This window comes from Ursus maritimus, unplaced genomic scaffold, assembly GCF_017311325.1.
Source record: "Ursus maritimus isolate PB19 unplaced genomic scaffold, ASM1731132v1 scaffold_14, whole genome shotgun sequence".
In the NCBI taxonomy this organism is placed as follows: domain Eukaryota; kingdom Metazoa; phylum Chordata; class Mammalia; order Carnivora; family Ursidae; genus Ursus; species Ursus maritimus.
In genome coordinates, this window is record NW_024423786.1 from 43,378,554 (window position 1) to 43,406,442 (window position 27,889).

Below are 27,889 nucleotides of genomic sequence, written 5' to 3' on the forward strand. Positions count from 1 at the left end.
GTAGGGAATATATTTTTATCTTCCCTTAAACACAGCCAATCTCCTGCAAACCTCTGAAAACAGGAAATAATGTGGATCACACAGATCCCCTTCAACTACATCTCCACCCTAGCCCCGTGCCTTGGCTTCTGAGCACCCCTTCCCAGACACATGAGATGAAAGCCGGTCTTCACCTCCAGTCGCAGCACACAGTAGGAGAAAAGTGCACCTACACTGATCACATGTTAAGAGGCGGAAAGACTGGTAGCAAGTGTCTTTAAAACTACAGTAGCTCCTCCAGGCTCACACTGGAGATAAGGATTTGGCTTTTGGCTCTCAAAGTGCCCGGTGAGCACCGAACACCACCCACCTGGAAGTAGCTCCACATAAGCGTCTGAACTGCCAGCAGCCAGGGCCGTTGGGCCAAAGCCCAACCCTGCAGCCAGAAAGTAACAGATGCTGTTGCGGGAACACACAACATAGAAACAAAGGTACTGCCTGTGAAGGGGAATCTGAGCAATATTAAATGTCCACAGGGAAACAGTAACCAGGAGTCACCCCGGCGCTGGATGTCACTCTAAGGGCTAGTTGGTACATTTGCCTCCCATGAGGAAGGAATAGCCCTCTTTTCCTTCCCAGCTGCCTCCTGGGCCATGTGCCTCCATGGCCTACAAAGGGTTACACCTGCCATTTCCATGCCATGTGCAGTGTGCCCATCGGGTGTCACATCACAAAATGGGAAGCCTTAACCCTTCAAGTGCCAACTCCCTTAGGGCCAAGCCACAGCTCTAACCACCAGTTCCACTGAGGCCCGTGGCTGGAAATGGCAGGAAGGTTTTGCACAGACAAGTGCAGGAAGGACTAAAAAACTCACCTCCGTTCCTAAGAGGAGATATGAGGAGAAAGTGGGAGAACCCGGGGTGACTCTTTTGTCATTTTCATCAGGGCACCCAGCAATATGGTAACACCTGGAGGCCTTTCCTGGACTTCCTTTGTCAAGCTCCTCCCTGCACATATTCTGTGGTATCACAGCACACCAGCAAATGACCCAGGAGGATCAGAGCCAGCAGGGAAACATACTTTTAGGACTAAGTTTCTGGTCTCAATAAAGCCCACAGTTGCTACCAATGAAAAGTTCTCTCGGCACTTTCTGCACAGCTGCGAGAGCTGAAGCAGAAATCCCACTTTTGCCTCTACCCGGTAAGTGGAAATCTTTCCTCGGGCAGGGAGTTGTTCAGATACCTACAACAATCACCAGGAAACAGCAAAACTGCGCTGGAGGGTATCACATTAAGTGGTCCTTTTGTAAAAGATACTATTCAAGGTAAAAGCAAGGCCCTCCCCACAGCCTTAAGGTCAGGTCAGCCTCTCTGACCTTTTCTGGCAACCTGTGCCCCACTCCATCCTGACCCCATTCTCTTAGGCCACACTGACATTCTGGCTGCTCCTGATAGTCAAGCTCACTCCCACCCCAGGGCCTTTGCACTTCCTGCTCTCTCTGCCTGGAAGGCTCCTCCCCCAGGTCTCTGAACTACCCTCTTTTTCAGGTCTCAGCTGAGACAGCAAAATGACATTATCTCCCCTCCACATAACACCCTCCGTGGATTTTTAACCTCTTTCCCACTTCATCACCACTTAACATTCTATTTACTCATCTCTGTGTACCCTCCTAACCCCATCTCCCATAAGACAAGGAACACCTCTTTGTTCAGTGCTACCATCCTAGAGCCCAGGACAGAATAAATGCTCAACATATATGTGTTAAACATAAGAAAAAGTATTTTCAGAATTCCTAGCTATCAATCTCTCCCTTCCTGGTTAAATAAGCCAAAATGTTTTCATGCCAGTAAAAAAGATAAGGATCAAAACCAAAACCCTTACCTTTTAACAAAAATTAACTCAAAACAGGTCAAAGACCTAACTATTAAAAGCTAAACCTATAGGGGCGCCTGGGTGGTGCAGTCGTTAAGCGTCTGCCTTCGGCTCAGGGCGTGATCCTGGCGTTATGGGATCGAGCCCCACATCAGGCTCCTCCGCTAGGAGCCTGCTTCTTCTTATCCCACTCTCCCTGCTTGTGTTCCCTCTCTCGCTGGCTGTCTCTGTCAAATAAATAAATAAAATCTTAAAAAAAAAACAAAAAAACTAAAACTAAACCTATAAACCTCTTAGAAAAAAAGGAAGGGTAAATCATGACCTTGGATTTGGTAACAGATTCTTAAATGTGAAACCAAAAGCACATTATCAACAGCAGGAAAAAAAAAAAAAAGGCAAACTGGACTTCATCAAAATTAAAATCTTTTTTTTTTTGGGATATTTTATTTATTTATTTGTCAGAGAGGGGAGAGAGCACAAGCAGGGTGAGGGGCTGAGGGAGAGGTAGGCTCTCCACTAAGCAAGGAGCCAGATGTGGGACTTGATTCCAGGACCCTGGGACCGTGACCTGAGCTGAAGGCAGATGCTTAACCGACTGAGCCACCCAGGCGTCCCCATCAAAACTAAAATCTAATGTGCAAAGGACACTATCAAGAGAGTGAGGGGGGTCTGGCTGGCTCAGTCAGAAGTGTTCGACTCTCAATCTCGGGATTGTAACTTCAAGCCCCACATTTGGTGTAGAGATTACTTAAAACCTTAAAAAAAGAGAGAGAATAACAACCCACAAAATGGGAGAAAATACTTGCAAATCATCTATCTGATAAGGGTCCAATGTATAGAACATATAAAGAACTCTGAACAATTAAACAACACATCCAATTCAAAAACAGGCAAAGGACTTGAAGAGACATTTCTCCAAAGGAGATATACAAATGGCCAATAAACACATGAAAAGATATTCAACAACATTTGTCATCAGGTAAATGGTAATCAAAACCACAATGAGATACTACATCATACCCATTAGGATGGCTATAATTAAAAAAAAAAAAAGGAAAAGGAAGAAAAAACATGTGTTGCCAAGGAGGTGGAGAAACTGGAACCCTCATACATTGCTGATGGGAACATAAAATGGCACAGTGATGTGAGTAACAGTCTGACAGTCTCTCAAAAAGTTAAATACAGCATTACCTTATGACCCAGCAATTCTACCGCTAGGTACATAAGCTAAGAGATGTGAAAACATATTCACACAAAAACTTATACAAAAATGTTAAAAGCAGGGGCGCCTGGGTGGCACAGCGGTTAAGCGTCTGCCTTCGGCTCAGGGCGTGATCTTGGCGTTCTGGGATCGAGCCCCACGTCAGGCTCTTCCGCTGTGAGCCTGCTTCTTCCTCTCCCCCTCCCCCTGCTTGTGTTCCCTCTCTCACTGGCTGTCTCTCTCTGTCAAATAAATAAATAAAATCTTTAAAAAAAAAAAAAAAGTTAAAAGCAGCACTACTCACAACAGTCAACAAACAGAATCAACCCAAATGTCCATCAACAGATGAACGATGAACAAAATTATATATCCGTACAATGAAATATTATTCACTCGTAAAAAGGAATGAAGTTCTGATTCATGTCACAATGTGGATGAACAGTGAAAATACTATGCTGAGTGACAGAAGCCACATAAAAAAGGTCACACAGAATCAAAAATGATTCCATTTATATGAAATGCCCAGAACAGGCAAATCCATGGAGACAGAAAGTAGATTAGTGGTTGCTAGGGCCCTGAAGTGAACAGAGGTAGAGGAGTGGGGAGTGACTGCTAATGGGTACGGGCTTCTTTTGGGGATAAAAACATTCTGGAATTTGACAGAGATGATCATACAATATTGTGAGTGTATTAAATGCCAACTTTATTTATTTTTTTTAAAAGACTTTATTTATTTATTTGACAGAGACAACCAGCGAGAGAGGGAACACAAGCAGGGGGAGTGGGAGAGGAAGAAGCAGGCTCCTAGCGGAGGAGCCTGACGTGGGACTCGATCCCATAACGCCAGGATCATGCCCTGAGCCGAAGGCAGACACGCTTAACGACTGCTCCACCCAGGCGCCCCTAAATGCCAACTTTAAAATGGCTAAAATGGTGAATTTTAGGTTCTGTGAATCAACCATCCAGTTCTCACAGCGACTGAAGTCACAACAAACCCACCACACAAGTGGCAACTAAGAACTGCCTCCAAGCAAAGGAGCTAATGCCTGGGAGCAGGGCCACGTGGGCAAAGATCAATTTAGCAATGGGAAGCCAAGGCAAAAGAGGGCAAGGTCTCAGATAATTGGGACCACACAAACCACCACCAGCAGAACACGATTTAAGTCAGGTTCATTACAGACTTTACACTCCCTAAAACCAAAACAACACACGCTACGGTTTTATATTAATACACTTCTGGGAATGTGCCACCCACCTCAGTCACAGAGGTGTTTTACTCGTTCGTCCAAATACCTGCTTAGTTTCTACCAGGAACCAGGGGGCTGACTAGACCCCATGACAGGCCTCCCCTCCCAGGAAACTCTGGGAAGATACACAAGGAGGTAGGCAGGTAGGTGGACAATGGACACCAGGCCGAGAGACACAGAATGAGGTCCCTAGACCACACACAGGATCAAACCATCTATTTTATCCACTCTCAACTAGCTATGGCTACTATGGAGAGATGACACCAATGAGGTGAGACTGGTCTCTAATCAAAAATATATTATGTCAGAAAACAAAGTATGGGATATCACAGAGTCAAAGTATTGAGGTGAAGAAGCACATGCAGTGGTAAAATGAGCTCCAAGTACTGGGGAGGGAGGCCAGAGGCTCAGGGAAAGGAAGGTGCCATCAGGATCACAGTGCATCAGGTAGAAACCAGAATGCCTGGTTCACCTCAGTTTCCTCCCCTGTGAAATGGGAACAATACCCACTTTATCACTAATGCTCTCTGAAGGCTCTTTGAAATAGCTGTGAGTATTATTATTACAGAAAGTAACAATGCTGTAATCAGAGGCTTTTCCACCTGACAGGCCACCAGCTACAGCCCCTCACAACAATTCCAGAATCTCTGAAGGTTTTCTGCTTGAATTTAAACTAACCACAAGTGGCCACCACTCTCACTTTTGTAAAAAGCTGTCTCCCCTGCCCTGGGTGACATGTTATAAAGCTCCCTGAGGGAATGCCTGAGTTAAGTCCATTTTTCCAATCTTCGATTATGGAAAACTGCAAACATACCCACAGAGGTAGCAAGAAGGGCATGACTCACAGTGCACATGCACCACCCAGGTTGCAGGTCTTCCACGCTCGGCCTTCCCCCACACCCTACTAGCTCCTATGAAGCAAATCCTACACAGCATTCATTTTATGAATGAACTGGCCAGCATTTATCTCTACAGCACAAACAAACCACAATCCCATGAGCTGACCTCCAACAATTTAACAAGCATTTTTTTTTTTAAGATTTTATTTATTTTTTTGAGAGAGAGAGAGAGACAGCCAGCGAGAGAGGGAACACAAGCAGGGGGAGTGGGAGAGGAAGAAGCAGGCTCCTAGAAGAGGAGCCTGATGCGGGGCTCGATCCCAGAATGCCAGGATCACGCCCTGAGCCGAAGGCAGACGCTTAACGACTGAGCCACCCAGGCGCCCCTTAACAAGCATTTCTTAATCTTTGTCAGTCACACTTGGTTGAAATCTATGGGTGCCCCCTCAACCTTTCCTTTCAACCATACATTTATTTATCCTGTTTCCCACAGTCGGGTTTGCTGGTGGCATCCCTGTGGTATAACGCAACATGCCCCTGATTTACTGTAAACTAGATTTTGAGGCCCAACCAAGCACACATCACTCCAGAAATACGCACACCCTTCTTGAGGGCAGGCAGCCATGGAAGATTACTGTCTAGACTCACCATTTCATTAGGTGTCTGAAAACTTAAAAGCTTATAATTCCATCATTTCATTTTAATTAGCCAGAATATGTTAATGGTTGCACTGTCCACTAGCCACATGTGGCTACTGAAATAGACTAAAATTAAATAAAATGAAAATTTGACTTCTTCAAATTATTCCAGGTGCCACACTGGACACAGTGAGGGTACAGGGAGTTCCAGGAAGTTCTGTAGGGCAGCACTGACCTGTGAGGGAAACTTGCTCTCACCCTATTTTGTTCCTTGACAGTTCAGTCCACGGAAAAGAGAAAGGATAAATGCTAGTTTCTATTTACCAGTTTTCAAAATGAATGGGTTCCCTAGCACCCTGCAAAGAGGACCAGCGAGTTTCTTCCTTTTAAGCACCAACATAAACGAACCAGTGGATTTTTAAAACATCTGATGCTCCAACTTGGGAATCCGTTTTTATTCAGACTCATCTGTCAAGCTCTTGGTAGTCTTACACAATCAGGACATTCCCAACGCAGATTTAGAATTAAAACGTTTTAATTTAAGTGCTTTGATTTTATACTTGTATTTTTCTTTGATGCTGAAAATTCTGACTCTTAAAGACATCAACTACTTGTTTTCTCCTACAATATAGTTGTCCCCACTTATCCACAATTTCAGTTACCTGCGGTTGGTCAATCATGGTCCAGGAGCAGATGATCCTCTGGCATACCAACAGAAGTCAACAGCAGCCTAATGCTATGTCGCAATGCCTACGTCATTCACCTCACTTCATCTCATCATACAGGCATCTTATCATCTCACATCATCACAAGAAGGGTGAGTACAGTACTAAGATATTTTGAGAGCAAGAGATCACATTCATACAACTTTTATTTTAGTATAGCTATAACAGTTCTATTATTATTAGTTATTGTTGTTAATCTCTTACTGTCCCTTGCTTTTAAATTAAACTTTGTAAGTATACATGTATAGGAAAAATCATACTATATATAGGGTTTGATACTATCTGCATTTTCAGGCATCCCATGATGGTCCTGGAAAGTGTCCTTGTAGGGAAGAAGGTACTACTGTATATAACAGTAAGACTATTGGTATTATTAACCTAAAACCAAAAATAATTCCTAAAAATAGTTAATGATTTTTAAAAAAGAAGTTTTTGCCCTTATGGCATATTACTAAAACATTTACAGTCTACTCTGCTTAAAAGTCTAGCGAAGGAAATCCTCTCTGAAACGTTAAGTCACCAACTTGAGTCACGACTGACATATACCTAGATTCATATTCATTTCCTTTTGCTTCTGGTTTTTAGGGGTCACTTCTCTCCCCCCTCCTCACAATATCTGCCATACTCGTGTTTATAATTATGTAAAACACCCATCTGGTGCTACAGAGAAAAGAAAGCCAGGGACATCTCCTGATAACCCTGTCTCCTCTCAGCCCTCCTCCCAAAAATGACCATGTTGTTCATTTATGGTTTAGATTTCCTATACTTAAAAATAAAATACAAGCAAACATACACACATACATCCATGTCCCCCCACCTTCCCTTGGATAGGTAAGTGCACTATTATCTATTTATCCTCCACCTTGTTTTTTCCACTTCTGATTTCACCCTAGAATTCCTGTTACCATCACATGAGGACGTCTCCTTCTTTCTTTCAGGGGCTTGACGCCACCCCACCAGGAGATCCACCCCCACCCGTCTCCAGCCCCAACTGACAAACATCTAAGTCATTTCCAGCTTCGCTACTTCAGAATGTTGTAATGAACATCCTTGTCACAATTTTTATTTTTGACAGTGTATCTTTGTGATACATTTCTAGAAGTGGAATTTCTGGAGCAAAGGGTAAGCCAATCTCTCTCTGAGGAGTTGTGAACCTCCAAAAGCAACATATGGCAGTGGCTGATTTCCACCAACAGATTGGTATCCACCTCTGGGGACAAAAGGTCAGAAATGTTGTTTTGGGGAAGCTCCAATGAGCATTGTTCTTAGTATCAGAAAGACCTGAGCATCTTCCATACTTTGGTTAGGACCATCTGCATTCACTTTCTCTGTGAACTGTTTTTCTGTAAGTCACACCCATTTTTAATCCTTAGAACCCAACATAAGGCTAGTCATTCTGCACATGAGCAGTGTGTACTTGAACAAATATGGTTCCTGACAAGCAAAATTCAAGGGGCAGATGCCACATCCATTAGCCCAAGCAGGCAGCCTGACCCAAGATGTGCACACCTCAACTGTGTACAGGGTGGAGCGCTGTGTGGGGGCTATGTGTGTGCTTCAGGGCTCGCCAGGAGCCAGCCTTCCTCCTGCCCTGCTCCTCTTCTGTGCCCACTGAATCCTGGGTGGCAGAAATGGGGAGACCCTAGAGACCCTAGATGACCACAGGCCATGGTACAACTGAAAGTGGGTGCAGGCTGGTATTAACCAGAGAAAACCCAAAATCAATTTGCTGAGGTAACTTACACAACACTACAAAAAGTACAAGCTGACATATTTATAAATCTTAAAAAATAATTATTCAAGGGTGTTTTTGCTTGTTTGGCATTAGCCATCACATGCCATAACTGTTCACAGACTGTCCCTTTCCTATCAAGCCCCTTCATGTACTGGATGGGGAGAGGCAAGGCCAGAAAGAATACTTAGGATGACTTCCAGGAGTTTAAACCCCCAACCGTCCACTTCTAATGCTATGGCTGTGTCTTCCCTGTCAGCCCTGTGACAGGGAAGGAAGAGGTTGGTTTGTTTGTTTGTTTCATTCATTCATTTTCATTCATTCATTCATTCATTCAGCAATTACTCACTACCTCTGAGTTAACAAAGAACCAGGCAGAGGGGGGCGCACCCACCCTAGAACCTCAGAGAACCCTAGGCCAGGCCACTGCCTTCAGATAAGAAAGTAAGCTACAAGACAAGGGCAGTCATTAACCCCACGGGGCTGGGGTTCAAGTGAGACCTTTTTCAGATGTAAAATTCCTTGATTTTTAAATGCTAATGTCTAAAGATAGCCTGTCAACAGCCAAGTGCCAGGCCCACCCTCTGTGGATGTCCCACTATGCCACCAGCACCAAGTAACAAGCCACTAGGACCAGGTATCAAGCATCAACACTGATGATCCAATCCTCATTTAGCTCTAGGAAACCAGCACAGACTTTAGGTCACTTCTTGTCTCCAGAGAACTCTGGGGGCCTCAGGTAGGGGTGGGCTATGTAAAATGGTACAGCTGCCACGACAACAGTCTGGCAGGTCCTCCAAATGTTCAACAGTTACCATATGACCCAGCAATTCCACTCCTAGGTATATACCCAAAGGAACAAAACATGCATCCACACATATTGTGTACACAAATGTTCATAGCAGCACTATTCACAATTGCCAAAAGGTGGAAATACCCAAATTTATCCCGGATGAATGAATAAGTGGTCCATCCATGTGATGGAATTATTACTCAGCCATAAAAGTGTATGAAGCACTGAATCATGCTACAATGTGGATGAACCTCAAAAACTATGCTGAGAGAGCCAGACACACAAGGTTATATATTGTATGACTCTGTTGATATGTAACGTCCAGGACAGGCAAATGCATAGAGACAGAAAGCAGGTTAGTGGGAGAGGGGTAAGAAGGAGTGACAGCTAATGAGGATGGAGTTTCTTTTTGGGGTGATAAGTGCTCTGGAACTAGACAGAGGTGATGGTTGCACAACTCTTAAATTTAAAAAAAAAAAATCACTGAATTGTATACTATAAATGGGTGAAATGTACAGTAGACAAATTCTGCATGGTAAACAAATTATATCTTGATTGTTAAGAAAAATTTTTAAAGCTGGGCTCCCTGCTCAGCAGGGAGTCTGCTGCTCCCTCTGCCCCCCACCCAACTCATAATTGCACTTGCTCGCTCTCTCTCTCTCAAATAAATAAAATTAAAAAAAAAATTTTTAAAGCACTGGTAAAGCTTGTTTGTTAGAAGAACATTCTGGAAATGTTTTCCCACTAACAGCATTACTTGACCATGCTCATGTTGTTTTGTTTTGTTTGCTATATGCAAATAAAAGCCAAAACTTCACAAAACCAATCCCAACTCTAGTCAAGAAGCGGGCAAATCCAGGCAGCTGGTTCTCATCCCATGCAGCGATGGCGCTGTTAGAGGGGCATGCACCCCTCAGCAAGTCACCTGCTGGCTGGCCTGGAAAAGGAAGCAGCTCACCCAACCAAGGAAGTTTCCCGCCAACCTGCCTTCAAGTTCTAACTCTTAGTTCTACAATCTTCTCCAGACAGACAGTCCTGGGCCAAAACATGGCTGGCCACACCCTGCTGGTAACAAGACAAAGATCCCAACCAGGTGTCAAGATCTGTCCTGCTGGGTTCTGACAGCCCTTGAGAATCCACTTGAGAGCCCTAAGCAGGGTGAGGCCGGCTCAGTTTCCTCACAGGCGTGAGTCGGGGGTCAGGGCAACCAGCTCCAAGCACCAGTGCCAGACCCTGTGGCACAGACAGTGGTCAGGGAAAAATTCTACTCATTTTGGTCAGTGTTGGGAAATCACAAAAATGGCCAGAGGGCAAAAGCCACCTGGCCACAATTATCCTCTGCTCCTGATACTCCGAGGAAGGTTTATTCTATTTAGGCCTGGGCTTTTCAAGTGAGTGAACCCTGAGACAGGAAGGGAGAGTAAATGGCCTCACTGGAAGCAACAGGCAGGGCCTGGGTGATCCCGTGGTGACAGCCCAGTACACAACCCTGGAGGAACTTGCATCCCTCCATTTCCTCTAGGATGGCGGCTATAAGCTTCTGAAGCAGTGCTCAGTTTCAAATGTCCAAGGAGCTGAATGAGGCTCGCTGGACAAGTCAAGAGCCTTCATTCCACAGATACCAGACCCCAAACACTCACCTGGCTTCTGTGCATGGGATGCTGGTCCTACCAGCTGGCCATGGCGGCAGCTACGTCAAAAGGCAACTTGTGTCAACGTGCTGACCAACCTAAAGTAAAGGACAGAAAAAGAAACACTGAGTTTCCAAGGAAAGTTTCCGGAATATATGGACAATTTTTAGTATCTCCCATCCCTGGAATTACATAGCAAAATTTTAGATTTCAACCACATCTCTGCCTCTGCTACTTTACACCGGGGGGGGGGGGGGGCTGAGGAAATAAATTTCTATTACTCTCTGACCTATGACCCTGTACAGTGCTAACCAATAAACCCTAGCATCCCAGATACTGACTTCAGCAATATGGACAGAGACATGAGGTGGTAATAAGCAGCTACATGCTGACATACTGAATATACAGAAAATGGTTAAACGTTTTTGTTATAACAGTAATAACATTAATACGAGAAATAGTAATATCTAGAATTTAATAGGTGCTCAGTAGCGAGTTCCAGTTACTATGCTAAAACTCCCTATCTCTTTGACTCCCCAGAACAATCTTGGTGTTACGCAATCATCCCCATTTTACAGATAAGGAATCTGATGTGTCCAATATTCAGGAATTTGCCCAGAGTTACCCAGGTCTCCCTCTACAGACATGACCTCTTTGCTCCCCGGTCCAGGCTCCCTGGCAAACAATCCACCATTCCAGGCCGTTGTAGGGTTTGCCCTCAAGAAGCTGAGGGTGCAAAGTGCCTGGAGCCTGGCAGACCTTACCTCCATAGGGCAACTCAAAGTTTTACTCTGGGGATCATTTCCACAGGGATTACAAAACTGCCCAGGGAGGAAGGAGCTGTCTGTTTTACAGACAGGAAAATTAAGGATCAAGAATGTTCAGAACTCTCCTAAGGTCACAGAAGACAGTGTGGCCCTAGGACTTCCCCCCTCCTTTGTGACATCAGAGATGCAGGGCTCCACCCACAGAGGCTAAACCTAGAGAACCAGCCAAATCCCTGACTCCTAGGCAATGCTGTCAGTTGTAGCTTGCCGAATATTGTCAGTATCACCTCTGTTGTCATTCTTTGCGCCCACATGACTACCAGGAGCTTGGCTCTGATATGAAACCTTTATTTTTAAACTGGGTTCACAGCAATTCACAGTTCATGGATAGTGAGAAACACTCCCACAGGAGAACTTGCAAAATAAGCAAATATCAGTGAACTTTATGGAAAGACCTTTGGGCACTGAGGAGCACATGGCATCCTCCTCAGTGAGGCCCAAGGCCAGCTGCAGCCACCACCAGGGCTAGTTCCTGGGGAGGGGGGCATTTTCTGACACTCTTTTTTGGCCCCATTCAGGCCAGAAAACACAGTTTTCTAGTTCTTTCATATCTCCTGAGCCATGGCCTCACTCTGGCATGGAGGGGAAAAAGCCCAGAAGCAGCTTTCCGAACACCTACCCTCTTCAGGAACAAGGTCAATACAAGTCAGCAGTATTTCCATACACAGATTTTTAAAAATTCATTTACAACAGCATAAACATGAAATACTTAAATCTTAAAAAAATTAAATTTAACCTTATTTATTTATTTTCGAGAGAGGGGGTGTGTGCGTGAGCGTGCGCACACACGGAGGGGAGGGGCAGAGGGAGAGGAGAGAGAGAGAATCCTCAAGCAGACTCCCCATTGAGCAAGGAGCCCGACATGGGGCTCCATCCCCGGACCCTGAGATCATGACCTGAGTGGAAATCAAGAGTCGGACGCTTAACTGACTGAGCCACCCAGGAGCCCCAGGATAAATTTAATTTTTAAAAAGATGTTCAAGGACAACCCTCTTGGGTCACCTCCCTCCTCAGGAACTTTGTGCTATCACTTTGATGTCACTCAAAAAACTTTGCTTCGATGCCCACCAAAAAAAAAAAAAAAAAAAAAAAAAAGATATTCTAGACCCATAAACTGGAACTACAATAAGACGTCACTGAAAGAAAACCCAAATGAAGATATGCCTTGTCCCTGAGTAAGGAGGTCTCAATTCTCCCCCAAATTGATCCACAGATTGAATGCAGACCCAATAAAAAATTACCAGAATTTTTTTTTTTTTTAGAACAATCTGACTCTAAAATTTACACAGAAATGCTAAGGACCTAGAATAGTGAAAACAACTGAAAAAGAGGAACAAATTTGGAGGACCTGCCCTACCCGATTTCAAGACTTACCATAAAGCTACAGTAACCAAGGGGCACCTTGATTTTGGCTCAGGTCATGATCTCAGGGTTATGAGATCAAGCCCCGCAATGGGCTCTGCACTGAACATAGAGAATGCTTAAGATTCACTCTCCCTATGCCCCTCCCTCCTCCCCGTAAAAAAAAAAAAAAGCTACAGTAACCAAGACAGTGTGAAAAAGTGGAGAGATGTATGAACAGAATACACCCATGCACCTGTGGACAACTGATTTTCAACAAAGATCCAGTATCCCACTCTGCAAGACTACAAGACACACTGGACAACTTCCTGGACAGTTAACCCTACAAGGAAGAAGGCCATCTTAATGTGTTATCACAACACATATCCTGCATCATAGGACAGAACGCAATGTGCACGATATTTTAACATAAATTCCCACTTTCACACTCAACCATGGCTTTCCCCATCTCAGCTCATGGCAAACCCAGTCTTTCAGCTGCTCAGATTAAAAGCTGGAGTTGCCCTCTTCGTAAGACTACCCCACTATCCAGTCCATCAGGAAAAGCTATTGGTTCTGCCATAAAACACATCTGAAGTCCAACAGCTTCTCATACCTCCGCTGGCCACACGTATTTGGTGTTTACTCAGAGTGAAGCCCTATCATCTCCTGGCCCCAGAGTCCTGCCCTGCGCCCACCTGCTCATCCTTCCCCAGCCTAGCTGGCTTCCCCCGTCACGCCTCCAACACACCAGGCACCCTCCCACCTTGGGGTCTTTTTATGTTTTAAACAAAATCCCAGATACTTTATCACTTTAACAATCACTTCTTCAACTGCCATCCCAAATTGAAAATGACCTTTGAAAACATAACTGTCGTATAATAATCCCTAAATGTCAGCAAATGTCCAGTTCATATTCAGCTTCACACAATTTCTCAGGAATGTCTTTATGGTCTATTCTAACAGCAGCCGCTACACTGTTTGTACTACACCTGCTCCCTCAGCCTTGATCACTCTCACCCCCTAGATGGCAGATCCTTCCATGTCCATGCCCCCCCCCCCCCCCCCAATCAACAATGTCTCCTTTGCAGAGGCCCACCCTGCTTCTTCTCTCCCACAGGCCTGGCCTCTCTGCGTACTCCATATTATGCAGCTACTGTCTAAGGACGTTCTCACCTAATAAGAACATAGAGGCCACAAGGAAAGGGGTGTCTCCTCTGCCTGATGCGTGATTTTATTTCAAGCACCTAAAACAGTGTCGGACACACACCAGGTGCTTGATAAACATTTACGGCATGAATGGGTGGGGATGATTTAACGTTGAAAGAGAAGGAACCTATCTGAGGATCCCACAGCAGCAGTCCCTCTATACAAATAGTGTGAAATTCACAAAGGAGCGGAAACCAAGCAGAGATCACTTAGCACCATCAGAACTAGGAGCATTTCTCTAAAATAAACTGTAGTTGCTTTTTACTGATACATCTGGACTGTTCTGCCATCCACCCGCACTGGCTGGGTTTAGAGAGCTTTTACTGTTTTTATTTCCAACCCATACATTTAAAACAGTATCAAGTAACCCTTAAGTACACAATTACCAACTCATAAGAGACTCTTCCACTCCCTTGATAAATCCTTATGGCGTGGCTTTGACCCCACACCTGGGTATAATGCACACCCACACCACCCCAACTCGACAACCCGCTCAAACACAATGATTTCCCAGTCTAAGAGAGATCACACTTGGTAAGAAAGTAGCCATAATAATTTACATGAAATCAAGTCACTGCACTTTGGGGAACAGAAGTCCTTTGTTGCCATTTCATCCTCTCTAGCTCAGGCAAGTGAGGTTGGCTCCCTTTAAACTTGAGGGGAGGAACACTGGCCAAAAACCAGCTGCTGTCTGGGGAGCTCCAGTTCTGCGGATACACTCCAGTTGCAGCACCCGTGGTGAGCACAGGGATGGGTTTCTGGGGCCATAGTCATTTGACTAAGAAGCCTGGGCTCTCCAAGGCACCCCCAAAGGGCCCCATCTGAGGCCAGGCTCTATGGAAGCTGCTCACCTCTGGTTTCCTTCTACCACCATCTGCACTCACCAAACATTTGTGCTATCTAAAAATTCTTCAACTGTGTCTGTAACCAAATATTTACCACCCTGGCTCTAATCCAGTTCTGGAAACATGACATTAGGCAAAAAAACTACAAGATGAAACCCAACAATACCCTTCACCTTCTCCCCCCTCTAAGTCCACAAAGTCTACTTGCTGCATGAAAACTGAGTGCTCCTGAAGAAAAGGGTTACCTAAATCCTCTCTGGCAAAGGTCTTAGTGACTGCACCACCGAAGTTGTCAAGGACAGGATTCCCTGGTCAGCCCTATCAGAAAGGGAGAAACTGAGGCAGGGCAACAGTAAAACATCACGACGAAGCCCAGAGGTCATACTGTTCCATGTGCTGCCTGGCTAGGGAATGATTAACTTGGGCCAACGATTCCATTTCTAATCCAGGATCGGCAAACTTGCCCGAGCTGTTCTGGTGAACCGTATTCCTGGAACACAGCCACACCCACCCAAGTATGCAATGCCCACAGCTGCTTCCACCTGTAAGGCAGAACTGAGTTACAGCAACAGAGACAGTACAGCCCCAAAGTCTATGAAAACATAGACTACCTGATCCTTGAAAGCAGGAGGAAACTGCAGCCCTGACAGGCTGTGCTGAGTATCAAAGGGACAGAGGTGATCCAGACACACCACAACAAAAAGTCAGGGCACAGGCACACCAAGGAGATGCTCCAGCTCTGTGTCAGCCCCAGGGCACAAAGCAGTACCTGCTCTCTCCAAAGCAGGGAGCCTCATTAACCCTATGTCCCCACGGGGTAGGGGAGAGCGTGACTTGGCATACTAGAGAGGCAAAGAACCAGCCCCATGAGAGCCAAGGAGCTGACAGTGAGGCCAGCTACACAAGCCCATCCTTGGCAACCAGAACTGGCCTGTCTCTACTGTCAAACCTAGGAGGCATTCACAGGGGTATGTGCCCTCCAGGCTCCTGATCTGTCCCTGCCTGTCTTCCCTTGGCCATGGTAACTATGCCCTCACTGAGGGATGGATCATCCACTCACCACTGGCTGCCAGTACAGCCATTCCTAAAGCCCCTCAAAACCCCCCAATGCTTGTAACATCTAACCCTGACCTTCAAGGCCCTGCCTGCTTTAGGCCCACATGACCTTATGAATCATCTGACATGCATGTATATATGTGTATACATACACGACATTTCTGGCTCCAACCACAGTAGCCTTGTCTCAATTCTTCATACTGCCACATCTTGCCTCCACCACTGGGCTTTTCCACATAGTGTTCCCACCACTAGGAAAGCCCTTCCCTCCTCCCACTCCTCCTTCAGACTCAAGCACCTGTTACTCAAGCATGCTCTCCCTAACCAGTCCCTCCCCATTCCCCCTTCTATCACTGAGGACTACAGCCCCAACACTTAGCACAGCTGATCTTGACATCTGACATCCAGCATCCCATTAGGCTCTCTTCCCCAAACACTCTTGAGAAAAAGCTCTTGTTCATCTCTTTATCCAATGCCTAATGAAGAAAGAGGAGGAAACGGCATCCTCCGTGAGTTATAAATACCCAACCACTGTGTTTCCACCATGGACCTGAGGCAAAAACACAGCAATATAAATATAAACCCTACCCTTAATTAGAATCGCAAGTCAACACCAGGAAGAAGTAACATGGAGATAGGCAAGGCCTCAGCGCCACCACAACCCCTAGGGGAAGCTCTCCGCACCCTCCCTTATACTGCTGTTTGGAGAAAGGCAAAGAGCTTCACTTGGAGATTCCAGAGACCTCTACAGCCTTCCATCTGGAAAGGCCTCCTCTGTCACTGCCGAGAACCATGAGCTACCCCTACCCCTGCACCCATGGCACCCACACCCTGTACTCCCCTCCTCCTTTCCTATCCTATCCTAAAACACTCAGTACAGTCTTTCCAACAGAACCCTTTCCCCTCCAAGGCATGGCTCCACCATACCCCTTTTTTCCGGGCATTCAAGGAATCCCTCCCTTTCATACCACCAAATCTAAATGTTCTAGTGCTTCCTCCTGAATTATAATGAGCTGCAGGAGCCCACCTGATCCCTTGGGCACACCCTCAGGCCTTCAAACCATCCTGAGGACCAAGTGACAGGCCCTGGCACCAGGCAGGCTCTCAGAAGCAACTCGCTTTGAGTAGTATCATTAATGTTGTTTCTCAAAATATTTCAACCCCTATCTAGGGTTTCCATCCTTGCCCCCCAGCAGTTGCCCTGGCAAGTCCACACAGAAGTTCAAAACTTCAGATAAACCCCCATATTTAAAATGCTCAGGAATCAAATGTCTATATCTATCTAGACATGTCTGAGACTCTGGGAAGTGTCTGAAGCGTTAGTGTTTAGCACTGAGGATGTTTGGTGTGTTACATTATTAAAGGACATCTCAAAGAAAATGTCACAAGAACAAAAGAGGAAATAACGTCTCTGTTAATAATGAGAAACTAAGAACTGGTGTCTCCCATTCTGTGTACATGCACCAATATGTGCTATATTAAGGAAATTCACTGACAAACAGCCATAGGAAAATAAGGAATACCTTCAATCTCTAAGCCAAGCACTAGAGCAGAAAAGACCTCAGATTGTTTCTGGACTCTGCTCTCCTAAGTCCCTTGAAGACTCTAAGAGTCCCATGTCACCCCACACAGCTGGAGAAAGTGCATCCAAGCCCCACCCTTATGGGGACAAAGGACACCCATGGAATCTCTTTGCTCCAACATTCCCAAAATGATGTTACAATGAGCCTTCTAGAATCACACATATCCATATCTTTTTTTTTCCTTAAAAACCTCATAGTATCCAGCCAGCACAAGCTAAGCCATCAAAATGTGAGTGAGTGCCTTTGTTCTTTTCTTCCTAAACTAACTCTTGGGAGGATAAAATGCATGCTCATAAGGATGCAGGTTATTTCTGAATTCAGAAAGGTTCCATTTTTTTTTCACTGTACTGAGATATAAGTAACATCAAATTGACCATTTAAGCTAGTTAAGTGTACAGCTCAGTGGTGTTAAGTCCATTCACATTGTTGTGCAACCATCACCACCATCCATTTCCAGAACTTTGTCACCTTGCAAAACTGAATCTCTGTCCCCAGTTAAACACTAACTTCCCATTACCCCCACCCCAGCCCCTAGCACCCACCATTCCACTTTTCTACCTCCATAAATTTGACTACTCTAGGGACCTCATATAAGTGGAACCATACAGTATTTGTCCTTTTGTGTCTGACTTATTTCACTCAGCACAATGTCTCTTAAGGTAGAACCACACACATTATTTTAACCCTTTGGGGCCAAAGTGTGTATAGAACAAAGCCCATAAGCCTTGTATATCCACAGCCAAATGTATGACTGACTCTAGAACCCTGCTTCCCAGACCAGCCATGTCCCTGACATACTCCACTATCAACCAATCCTTCCTTCCACTCTCCAAATAAACGACACAAAATGACACTGGAAAAACTTAGAATGGTAAAATGAGAGCAGCAGTAAACAATATGCCTCAGATGGACTTTAAGTATGCCTATCTCACCCCAGCTCTGACTTCCCAATGCACCCTATCTCCCTGGGATATACCCCTTCCAGCCCCATCTCACATCCAAGAACCAAGGGAATCAAGCAATGGCTGGTGGGTGAATGGTAAAAATGACTAGCTTATCTTGGACATAAACATTTCCTAAAATGGAAGCTAGAGATACCACAGCCCAAACCAAACCTATTCCTTGGAGCACCTGGGCTAGATGTGGAAACTTACACAGGTCCACCAGGGGTGCAAGCCCTGAGCTCCTGACACAACGAACTCTACACAAGGGAGGTCCATGTAATTAGCCCAAACTGTGTACCCGCCAATCACCATCAGTGAAAAGGAAAACACTGTACACCCCCCCCCTCAACTTTTGAGCACCAAGCCCACCTATCTAGTGAGCCAGAGCCAGACCTAGGGGATTCACCATGCTGGCTGAGTCCATTGATGATGTTGCCTAGAAAAAACAGTAATATCAAGTGACCCCAATATGAGATATCCAACTTGCACAGAGGGAGGGCATTTCACTGCCCATGATTTCAGATAGGAATGCCCAGAGCACCCCTATCTCTTGGTCAACTGCTCCAGGATAAATTAAAAGTAAGAGGAGCAAAAATGTGTGGGGTTCCCTGCCAAGGGCAAGGCAAGCAGGCAGTCAGTCTCATTTGCAAACACATATGTCTCTGTGTGACCTGTGACTGCAAAACAGGCAAAGAATCCTCCTGAAATAGGTAAGGAGTGGTCCTGAGTCTCCAGGACCAGACAAAACAGGAAAATTTGGGGGTGAGGATCACAAAAAATCCCACCTGCAGAAGATATCTTCTCCATCTATGAGGCAGCCAACAGAAAATCTAATGGCAGCCAGCCTTGTTCCTAAGAACATATCATCCAGGTCTTGCAGGATCTGCCTCCCTGTCTTGCAGGATCTCAATCAGCTATATTAGCTTTATAGCTGGCTGCCAGGTTGTGTTTATTTTCATGTCAAGAAATAAAACCTCCAGCCATTCTATTCTTATGACAAGTTTTCTTGAGTTTGTTTTAAAGAAGCAACACCTTACTTATCATAAAGGGAACCTCCTGGAAAGGTGGGAATCCTTCTTTCACCAATGACAGTTATCTTCTACTACCACGGAGGCATCATGGGCCCTAGCCACAGGCATCAGGTGCTTCCTCGACCAGGTCTGGATGGTCTGGAGCCTGCATGCACCATGCAAGCAGAAACAAAGCCACCAGCTAAGCACCTTCTCCAAGCTGTGAAGACAACCCCTAAATCAGCAATCCACTCACTCTCATTTGGTGACGAACCCTGATCTGCATATTCATGAGCAGGGCAAAGACCAGTAAATTACAACAAGTCTCGCTGAGGAGCAGCAAAAAGGCCATCCACTGAGCTTATTTCCCCACAAGCCATCTTCCAACAGGCGGTCCTGGAGAATAAGCAGCTACACTGGTACACCTGAAACTAATGTAACATTATGTGTCAACTATACTCAAATTTAGAAAGGGAGGGGGAGCCGATACACTGCCACAATCTGGTAATCTTCTGCAAGTACTGCCCAAGTGTTTAAGAACCCTATCTTTTCAGAATATTTTTCTTTGGAAGGGAGAAGGGAAAGCTTTTGTTGTTATTCAAGAGCACCCAGAGGGAGCAGCATGCTAAAGATGGCCCCACTGTATACATATCAATGAAGACCTGGGCCTAGAAGAAAAGAATTTCACAATCCTGAAATCCAAACAAAGTCTACCCACAGTAGTTCACATAACTTATCTTTGAAAAGTCCAAGACAAGACACAACTATTTTGGTCAGTTAGCAGTTGGTGGGATGGCAGAAATCTCACCAAAGAAATATAAATGGGAGAGGACCTCCAGTTTTCACCCTTAAACCCCACCCTACCTCTTCTCTCTGCCTTCTCACTGCGAAGGAAAGTACCCACGAGCCATCCTACTACAGCTGGATGGACCTGGAGCCTCAGGTGACCACTCACCTTGATCCCCAAGAAGGGTACTATCTTCTAAGCTGGCAATGGGAGACCAAGAAGCAGTGACTCAGGTCTATTTAAACTGGTAGTTTCCCTGAACACTAAAGGTCTGCCTAAATCCAAATCCAGTGGTGCTAGTGAGTACCCAGGCAGGCAGCAAAGTCAGTGTTGTCCAACCACAAACCTTCCAGATGTGCTCAAGCTGAGTTTCAGACAGGAAGGTGGACTTGGTAGAATTTTAAAAATCCAGTCTGACAGCAGGTCTTCAAATACCAAACAACCTACAACCCCATCTCACCAACCAAGCTTCCCTAAGTGGCACAATTCAGTTTCTTGGACCATTAGGGCCTAAGTCAAATAGTCAATACCATCAGGTAACTCTCTCTCTCTCTCTTTTTTTTTTTTTTTTTTTTTTTTAAGATTTTTAAGTAATCTCTACACTCAACATGGGGCTCAAACTCACAACCCTAAGATGAAAAGTCACACACTCTAGCGACTGAGCCAGGCAGGCACCACACCCCCCCCCCCCAATCTGGTAACTTCTCAGAAGTAGCTGAACTGTCCACCACAACACCATGACACTGATGGCCTGACTAAAGACACATGGCCAGCCCAGGAGTGCTGAGGCCTTAGAGCAAAGTCCAGGACAATGAGCTGGTTCCTCACCCCAGATGCTTCATCACTGCTGCAAACTCTGATGATGTACCACAGCAATCACAAAAATTGCAGGACTAAAAGACTGCAAAATGAGAAGGAAGAAACTATAACGATGGCAACATCTATCAGTAAATAGTGGCTTACGCTACACATACCAATTAAGAACAAATTGAGAAACGATGTAAACAGATGCCACACCTTCCTGACAATGTATCTCCAACAATAAAAGTATGATCAGAGGATGTCAGGGACAGAGCAGCTCCTCAGGGAGGGTGTTCACAGAACCATCAACTTCTTCACCATCCCCAGTCCTACAGGGTAAACTGAAGCCAAGATGGAGGTGAGGGTGAGCTACACCTGGCTTCTCTCAGCCATCAGAGCTCACCAGTACCCGCATGGACACTTCCCATCACTTACCCTCACAGAAGGGTCACGAGGAGGGGGAAGAGGAGGGACGGGGTGGACACAGGGCCCTGCTTGCTAGTTCTGCTGACATGGCCCAAGAGCTAGCATCTAAGGAGCAGGAAGGAAACTGCACTGAAGATCAGATGCCTGAAGCACTGTGCTCCAAGAGAAGCAAAGCAGCCAAGGCCTAACTGCCCTCACAGAAGCTTTACCAAGAGTTAAGGGCCTACCTCCTGGGGTGCAATGGCAAGGAGACCAGAGTCTCACAATTTGCTTGCTGCTTATGCTTCCAGTCGGAGTTCTCCTTGCTGGTAAGAGGTTTTAGTACTAAAACTCTGAGGTGTTACAAGATACAATGCAAATGTCACACAAACCCCTGCCTTGAAAGAAGAAAGCATAAAGAAATCTGCAAGGACCACACAGGCTCAGACTGTGCCCTCAATGGGACTTCACCTGTACCTGAGACTAACCCCAGAGTAAGCTGGAGGCCCCACAAAAGGCAGGACTCTGCCACACAAAGTTCATGTCCAACATGGACTGGAGTGTCTTTCTTCCATTTGCACACGCCAGAGTAACTGCAGATGTCAGGCTCCATCCCAGCAAGTATGGCCAGCAGACACACACATAAGCACATACAGGGCTACCCCACACACACATACCAGCAAGCATGCACATACGTATACACACACCGGCAATCAGCACATGTACACACACAAGACCAATACACTCAGGCCACCACACAGGCACACACATGGCCAATACACTTTGTCCTCCAGGCAAAGGCACAGTTCTAAACCATCAGCTGTTGAAAATACAGACCACACATCCCAGAGAAACACTGTCCTACGTGGGCCAGGTCCAAATACCTCACTCTAGTGTCTCTGAAGCACAGTCTTGCCAAGACAATCCAACCCCAAGCAAGACATTCAGTGGGAAGTCGCCCAGGGTCCCAGGCCATCAGACCTCCCTGTAAGGGAGGTTGCAAGGCCAGCACAGGTGTAGAGGGGCAGGGCCACAAGGGTGGTGGTGGTCACTCACATAAATCTTTACTGAGCCAGCCTTACAGGAGACCCTCCTGCCTCCTCCAAGGCCCATCCCACTGCCCTGCTCTGCCGCCAGCGGCCTCACACAGACCCAGGTCCTATCTAACCATCCAGCACCAAGATCCAGCCAAAGACCCAGGCCCTGCAGATCTGTCCCCAAGACCACAGTGACACTACTGCCAAGGCAGGAGCTCTGCTGTCCCCATGGTCCAAGCCTCCTCCTGAGTGCTCAAGCATCAGTGGGGCAAGAAGGTGAGGGCCTGGCTCTTCACTAAGAAAGTGACCATTAGGCACACTGTTTCAAACTGCTACAGAAAAGCCCAGTGACAACAACTTCTGGGACATGGAAAGAATCATATTTAACAGGTTGACAAGAGATCTGTTACTAAAGGAGGAAAAGAAAAGTTTAACAGTGGCTAACAATTATTGAATTCTTTATTTGATATCAGTCAGGGAGCCAGCACTTTACATGCCTGATTTCATTTAATGCTTATAACCACAGAACGAGGTACTGCCAATGCTACCCACTTCACACGGGGTACTGCCAATGTTACACTTCACATGGGGGTACTTCCAATGTTACCCACACTTCACAAAGCGTACTGCCACTGATTACCAGACTTGACAGGTGAGAAAGCAGAGACTGACAGAAGTCAACATGATTGGCCAGGGTCAGATGGCTAAGAAGTCAAATGGGGATCCAAACCTAAGTCAGCTATCTCCCAGGCCCAGGCTCAAATCTGAACCACTGTACCATCAGGGACAGTCTGACTTTGAATCTACCCTGAGACTGGATACTTCCCAAGATTCTGGGAAATTTTCCTAGAGCAAAGATCAGCACACCCACAATTCCTCTTCTAAGAGCACACTAACTTAACCCTTTCCTGAACTGCTAGAAACTTCATGGAGCAATGACCCTCAACTGTGCAAGCTGTATCCTGTGGACCATGTAGCATATTCAATGACTCCCTTTCTTCAAAAGGCACAAAACCCCTCAAAGGTGTTGAAGCACATATTTCTGAGCCCTTACCTGCCAAGGTACAAACCAAAGGGCTTAAAGGACCTGACCAACACTGCCAGCCTGGGTCACAAACCAGAACCAATTTTCATCTTCATTTCTATTAAGATGTACACACATGCTGACCACGGACTCTAGTGCGTCACAGGAGCAAACCAGGGTCCCCCAGCAAGGAGCATGTGTGCAGAGTTCTCTCCTTCTTTCCATAAGAACAGCACAGCGCCCACAAGTGTGAGGCAGTAAACAGAGCAGACATAGACTAGTAGGTAGATCGGTCTCTTGGCCACTGACACAACAGAGAGGACAGCAGAGGACATAGGGCTCAGGGACAGCCCAGGCCCTACAAGGAGGGCTTCCTAGGGTGGGCAGGGGCCAGGACACATGCCAGCCCTCCCAGTTCTGTATAAAGGGCACCAGGCTGCTGCTCTCACTTAACTCACCTGATTCCTCACTCCCATCCTCCCCCCAAAATCAGGACTCCAACAGTGTATTGTTCATCACCAACCAGGTGCTACTCTGGAACCCAAGTCACTTCTTTCCAAGTACCAAATCCCCAAGACCTCTTTCCTTCCTGCAACTACATGCCCTCCCCCAGCTCAACACTAGTGTTGTCACTCTGTGGGATGTCCACCTGTCTTCTCCCCTGGACTCTGCCAAAACAGCCATGATTTGAAATCATTTCAGCAATGCATGAAACAAGGAAACTTTCTCAAATTAGGAAGGAGCAGCTGTTGGAATAATTCATGTGAATATTTCAGAGAAGTGCCTTAATCGCTCTGGGTTTCTCTGGAAAAGTGTCCAAAACCTCAGTTGGAAAATCCTCAGAATCTAGGAAATGCAGGTTACCAACCAGCTCCTGGGGCACTGGAATCAAATCGAGCCTGTTCCTGGTCTAATTGCTACAATTCCTCAGGCTACGGGCTGTGTCCAAGTTCCATCCCTCTGTCATTACTTCACTCCTGGGAACAGAGCAGAACTTTTCCTACATGTACAAGATGGTCCCTTTTATTCTTTCACCTATTTTTTGTGCTTTCTTCTAACACAAAGCACAATTAGTTTGGGAGGAGGAGACATAAGAACAGATCAAGTTCTTGGGGCGCCTGGGTAGCGCAGTCGTTAAAGCGTCTGCCTTCCGCTCAGGGTGTGATCCCGGCGTTCCGGGATCGAGTCCCACATCGGGCTCCTCCGCTGGGAGCCTGCTTCTTCCTCTCTCACTCGCCTGCTGTGTTCCCTCTCTCTCTGGCTGTCTCTCTGTCACATAAATAAATAAAATCTTTAAAAAAAAAAAAAAAAAAGAACAGATCAAGTTCTGCACCTTCCCCCACAACGGAGGTGGCCACAATCTGACAGATTCACAGACATACCCCTTGCATTCAAGAGGGTTCTAGAGGTCACAGAGGGCCTTCATGCCTCAGCCCACTGTACCCTCCCTCCCAGCCAGGTAAAACAAGGAGGAGCCATCCAGCACCACAGGCCAGACTGTCTCACCAACACCCACCTTTTCCCAGGCAGTAGACGCTACCTCGGACCACCTTCTCCAGCACCCAGCTCACCTCACCTTTGCTCAAATTCAGCATCCCTGACAGCAAAGACCCACAATTTTGGAGCCTGTGTCACCTTCCAGTCCTCACCCTGCTGCTACCTCTCAGACATGCGCATACACACTCTTCCCTCTCTCTCAGGGCACCCTATCCTATCTCCCTTATGTGGTCGTAAGACCCTTGAGGCCAGGAAAGGGCCATCACCAGACCCCAGGAGTATAGCACAGGCTGAGCAGGGAAGGGACCCCAGGTTTTTGGTTTTTTTTTAAGATTTTATGTGTTTATTTTTGTGAGAAAGAGAGAGAGAGAGAACGAGTGGGGGTTGGGGAGAGAGGGGCAGAGGGAGAAGCAGACTCCCCACCGAGCAGGGAGCCCGATGTGGGACTCGATCCCACGACCCCAGCACCATGACCTGAGCCGAAGGCAGATGCCTAACTGACCAAGCCACCCCGGTGCCCCAGGACCCCAGTTTCTGAATGGACAGATGACTTGCTCTCAGCCTCTGGTATCCAGCTAATCCTCACCCGATCTCCTTGCACAGTGTCTCTGGCACCTGTTCCTGCTTTTTATTCCTCACCATGCAAACTCAAGGCCATATTAGTTCATGCCTGCCTTTTATCAATGTTCCTTTTTCCTGACTAGATTCCCTGCTCAATTCCAGTGAGTATTCTCCTCACAAATCTCCATGGAGGGTTCTCCATGCTTTTCAGATAAAGTATAAACAGTCTTCCATTTAAAGTCATCAACAATAACTGGAACCACCTGCATTTTTTTTTTTTAAACCTTATTTCCCACTATGACTTTCCATAAATCCTGAGGTCTGGGAGAGTTCTCTGCCAACTCCATCCATCCTTGATGCTCCAGTGCAAGGAAACACTCCTTGTAAATGGTCTAGTCCAACATCACCAACCTTTCCCACAAGAGCTGTGGACCTCCTGGGACCAAGAAAACAATCCCTTCTCAGAAGAGTGTACTGGAGAGTGGAGGGAGATAGATCAGAGGCACCATCTTGTTCATATCATGGCATATAACAAAAATTACATTTGCACAGTGCACTGGAATACAGTAAGAGCTACTCACAACCTGGGGCTAGGACAACCTGGCTGCAAAGACATCTCTGTCTTTGAGCTGTCACCCAATCCAGCCAGCCTGCTAAGAAGCTCTAGAGAATCCTAAAGCCAACACATCTCCTGCTCTGTTCATTCCACCATGTGGTGATGAGAACCCTACACTGCATTTCACTCCATGGGGCACCTTCCAGAGCAGCTTAGGCTCTTAAATACCAATGGTTAACTTAAAAAAAAAAAAAAAAGGCCAACAGTGGTTCATAGACTCAGAAGGCTGGCTTAACAGATCAAAGTTACCTTAATTTTTCTAAGCAAGTTAAATTTCCTTTTTCCCTTAAGCCATAAACCAAGGCAACCGGAGAGGACAAGCTCTCCCACCATCTTAACTTTCACAAAAGATGGGTGCACATCTGAAATGCTCACCCAATGCTAAGCCTCTTCCCCAGGTGATGACCCGTCCACTTTCACTGCCTTTTGTGATAGGGTCACCTGATCTTCTCTCTAAAAAGAACCCCATCCATACTCCCTGAGGGGGTGAGTGGGTGCCTATTCGCACTAGGAGTAGAAAAAGGCCTCTGTCAGATTGTGACTCACCAATGGGCCTCCTGGAATCCCTCATGGCCCCCACCCCCAATCTTCTCTCTTCCAAATAAAACATGTTCAATCCCTCTAACTGATTCTGTGATACAGTTTAAAGACCACTACAGCACCAGGTTGTGCTATTCTAGAATCATCTAGCACCCTCAGCTGGGTGTTAAGGCTCCCCCTCTCTCCTTGGACTAGCACAGCCAACCACTGAAGCCTAGTTCAGCATCTGACATTTAGCCCATTCCCTTATTTCCATGGTTGCTTGTTTTAATCTCAAGCACCTCCAGGTCACCCGCATAACACCTGGAGGATTTCTGCAAGTAAGACCTATTACTTTTTTTTTTAATAGGGAAAAGGAGTTTTATGCTCTTAAAATTGAAAGCCATCACCCACTCAATTCCAAAACAGGAAACACTGCTAGTTTTGTTTCTGTTTTTGTTTTTTAAAGGCAGCCCTGAGATTCCAGAAGCTGCCCTGAGTTCTTTCTCCCTATGTCCTGTCCCATCCTTACACTACAGACACCATGATGACCTCAGGGCTCAAAACATGATGAGGCTCCTTCACTTGTCCTGATGGTACCATGTGATGTACGGAATTGTTGAATTACTATATCATACACCTGAAACTAATATGACACCGTACCATTAACTGAATTAAAAACTTAAAAAAAAAAAAAAAAAGATAAGGCCATGAGGAAGGAAACCTGCCAATGGACCTCCTAATTACAGAGGAGGAACTTAGAACAAAACAGAACTGACCAAAGCAGTGAATGGAACTAGAGGGTATTATGCTAAGTGAAATAAGTCACTCAGAGAAAGACAAATACCATATGATTTCACTCATATGTGGAATTTAAGAAACAAAACTGATGAACACAAAGGACGGGAAGGAAAAATAAAACAGAAACATAAAAGACAAACCATAAAAGACTCTTAACTGTAGGAAACAAACTGAGGGTTGCTGCAGGGGAGGTGGGTGGGCAGATGGGGTAACTGGGTGATGGACATTGAGGAGGACACTTCATGGAATGAGCACTGTGTTATACGTAACTGATGAATCTCTAAATTCTACCTCTAAAACTAATAATATACTATATGTTAATTAAATTGAATTTAAATGAAAAATTTTTTAAATTAGATAAATAAATAA

At 45.8% G+C, this 27,889-nt stretch overlaps 1 protein-coding gene across 6 annotated transcripts in view; it reads right to left on the reverse strand.

Annotated features, from left to right (window-relative positions):
- Positions 1-27,889, reverse strand: part of GATAD2A (GATA zinc finger domain containing 2A) — a 97,793-nt gene that overhangs the window by 48,572 nt on the left and 21,332 nt on the right. For all 6 annotated transcript variants that reach the window (XM_040628956.1, XM_040628952.1, XM_040628954.1 and 3 more), the window contains exon 2: positions 10,667-10,755. In XM_040628956.1, coding sequence (XP_040484890.1) covers positions 10,667-10,681 — 15 coding nt within the window. In that variant the 5' untranslated portion in view covers positions 10,682-10,755. The remainder of the gene's footprint in view (positions 1-10,666; positions 10,756-27,889) is intronic.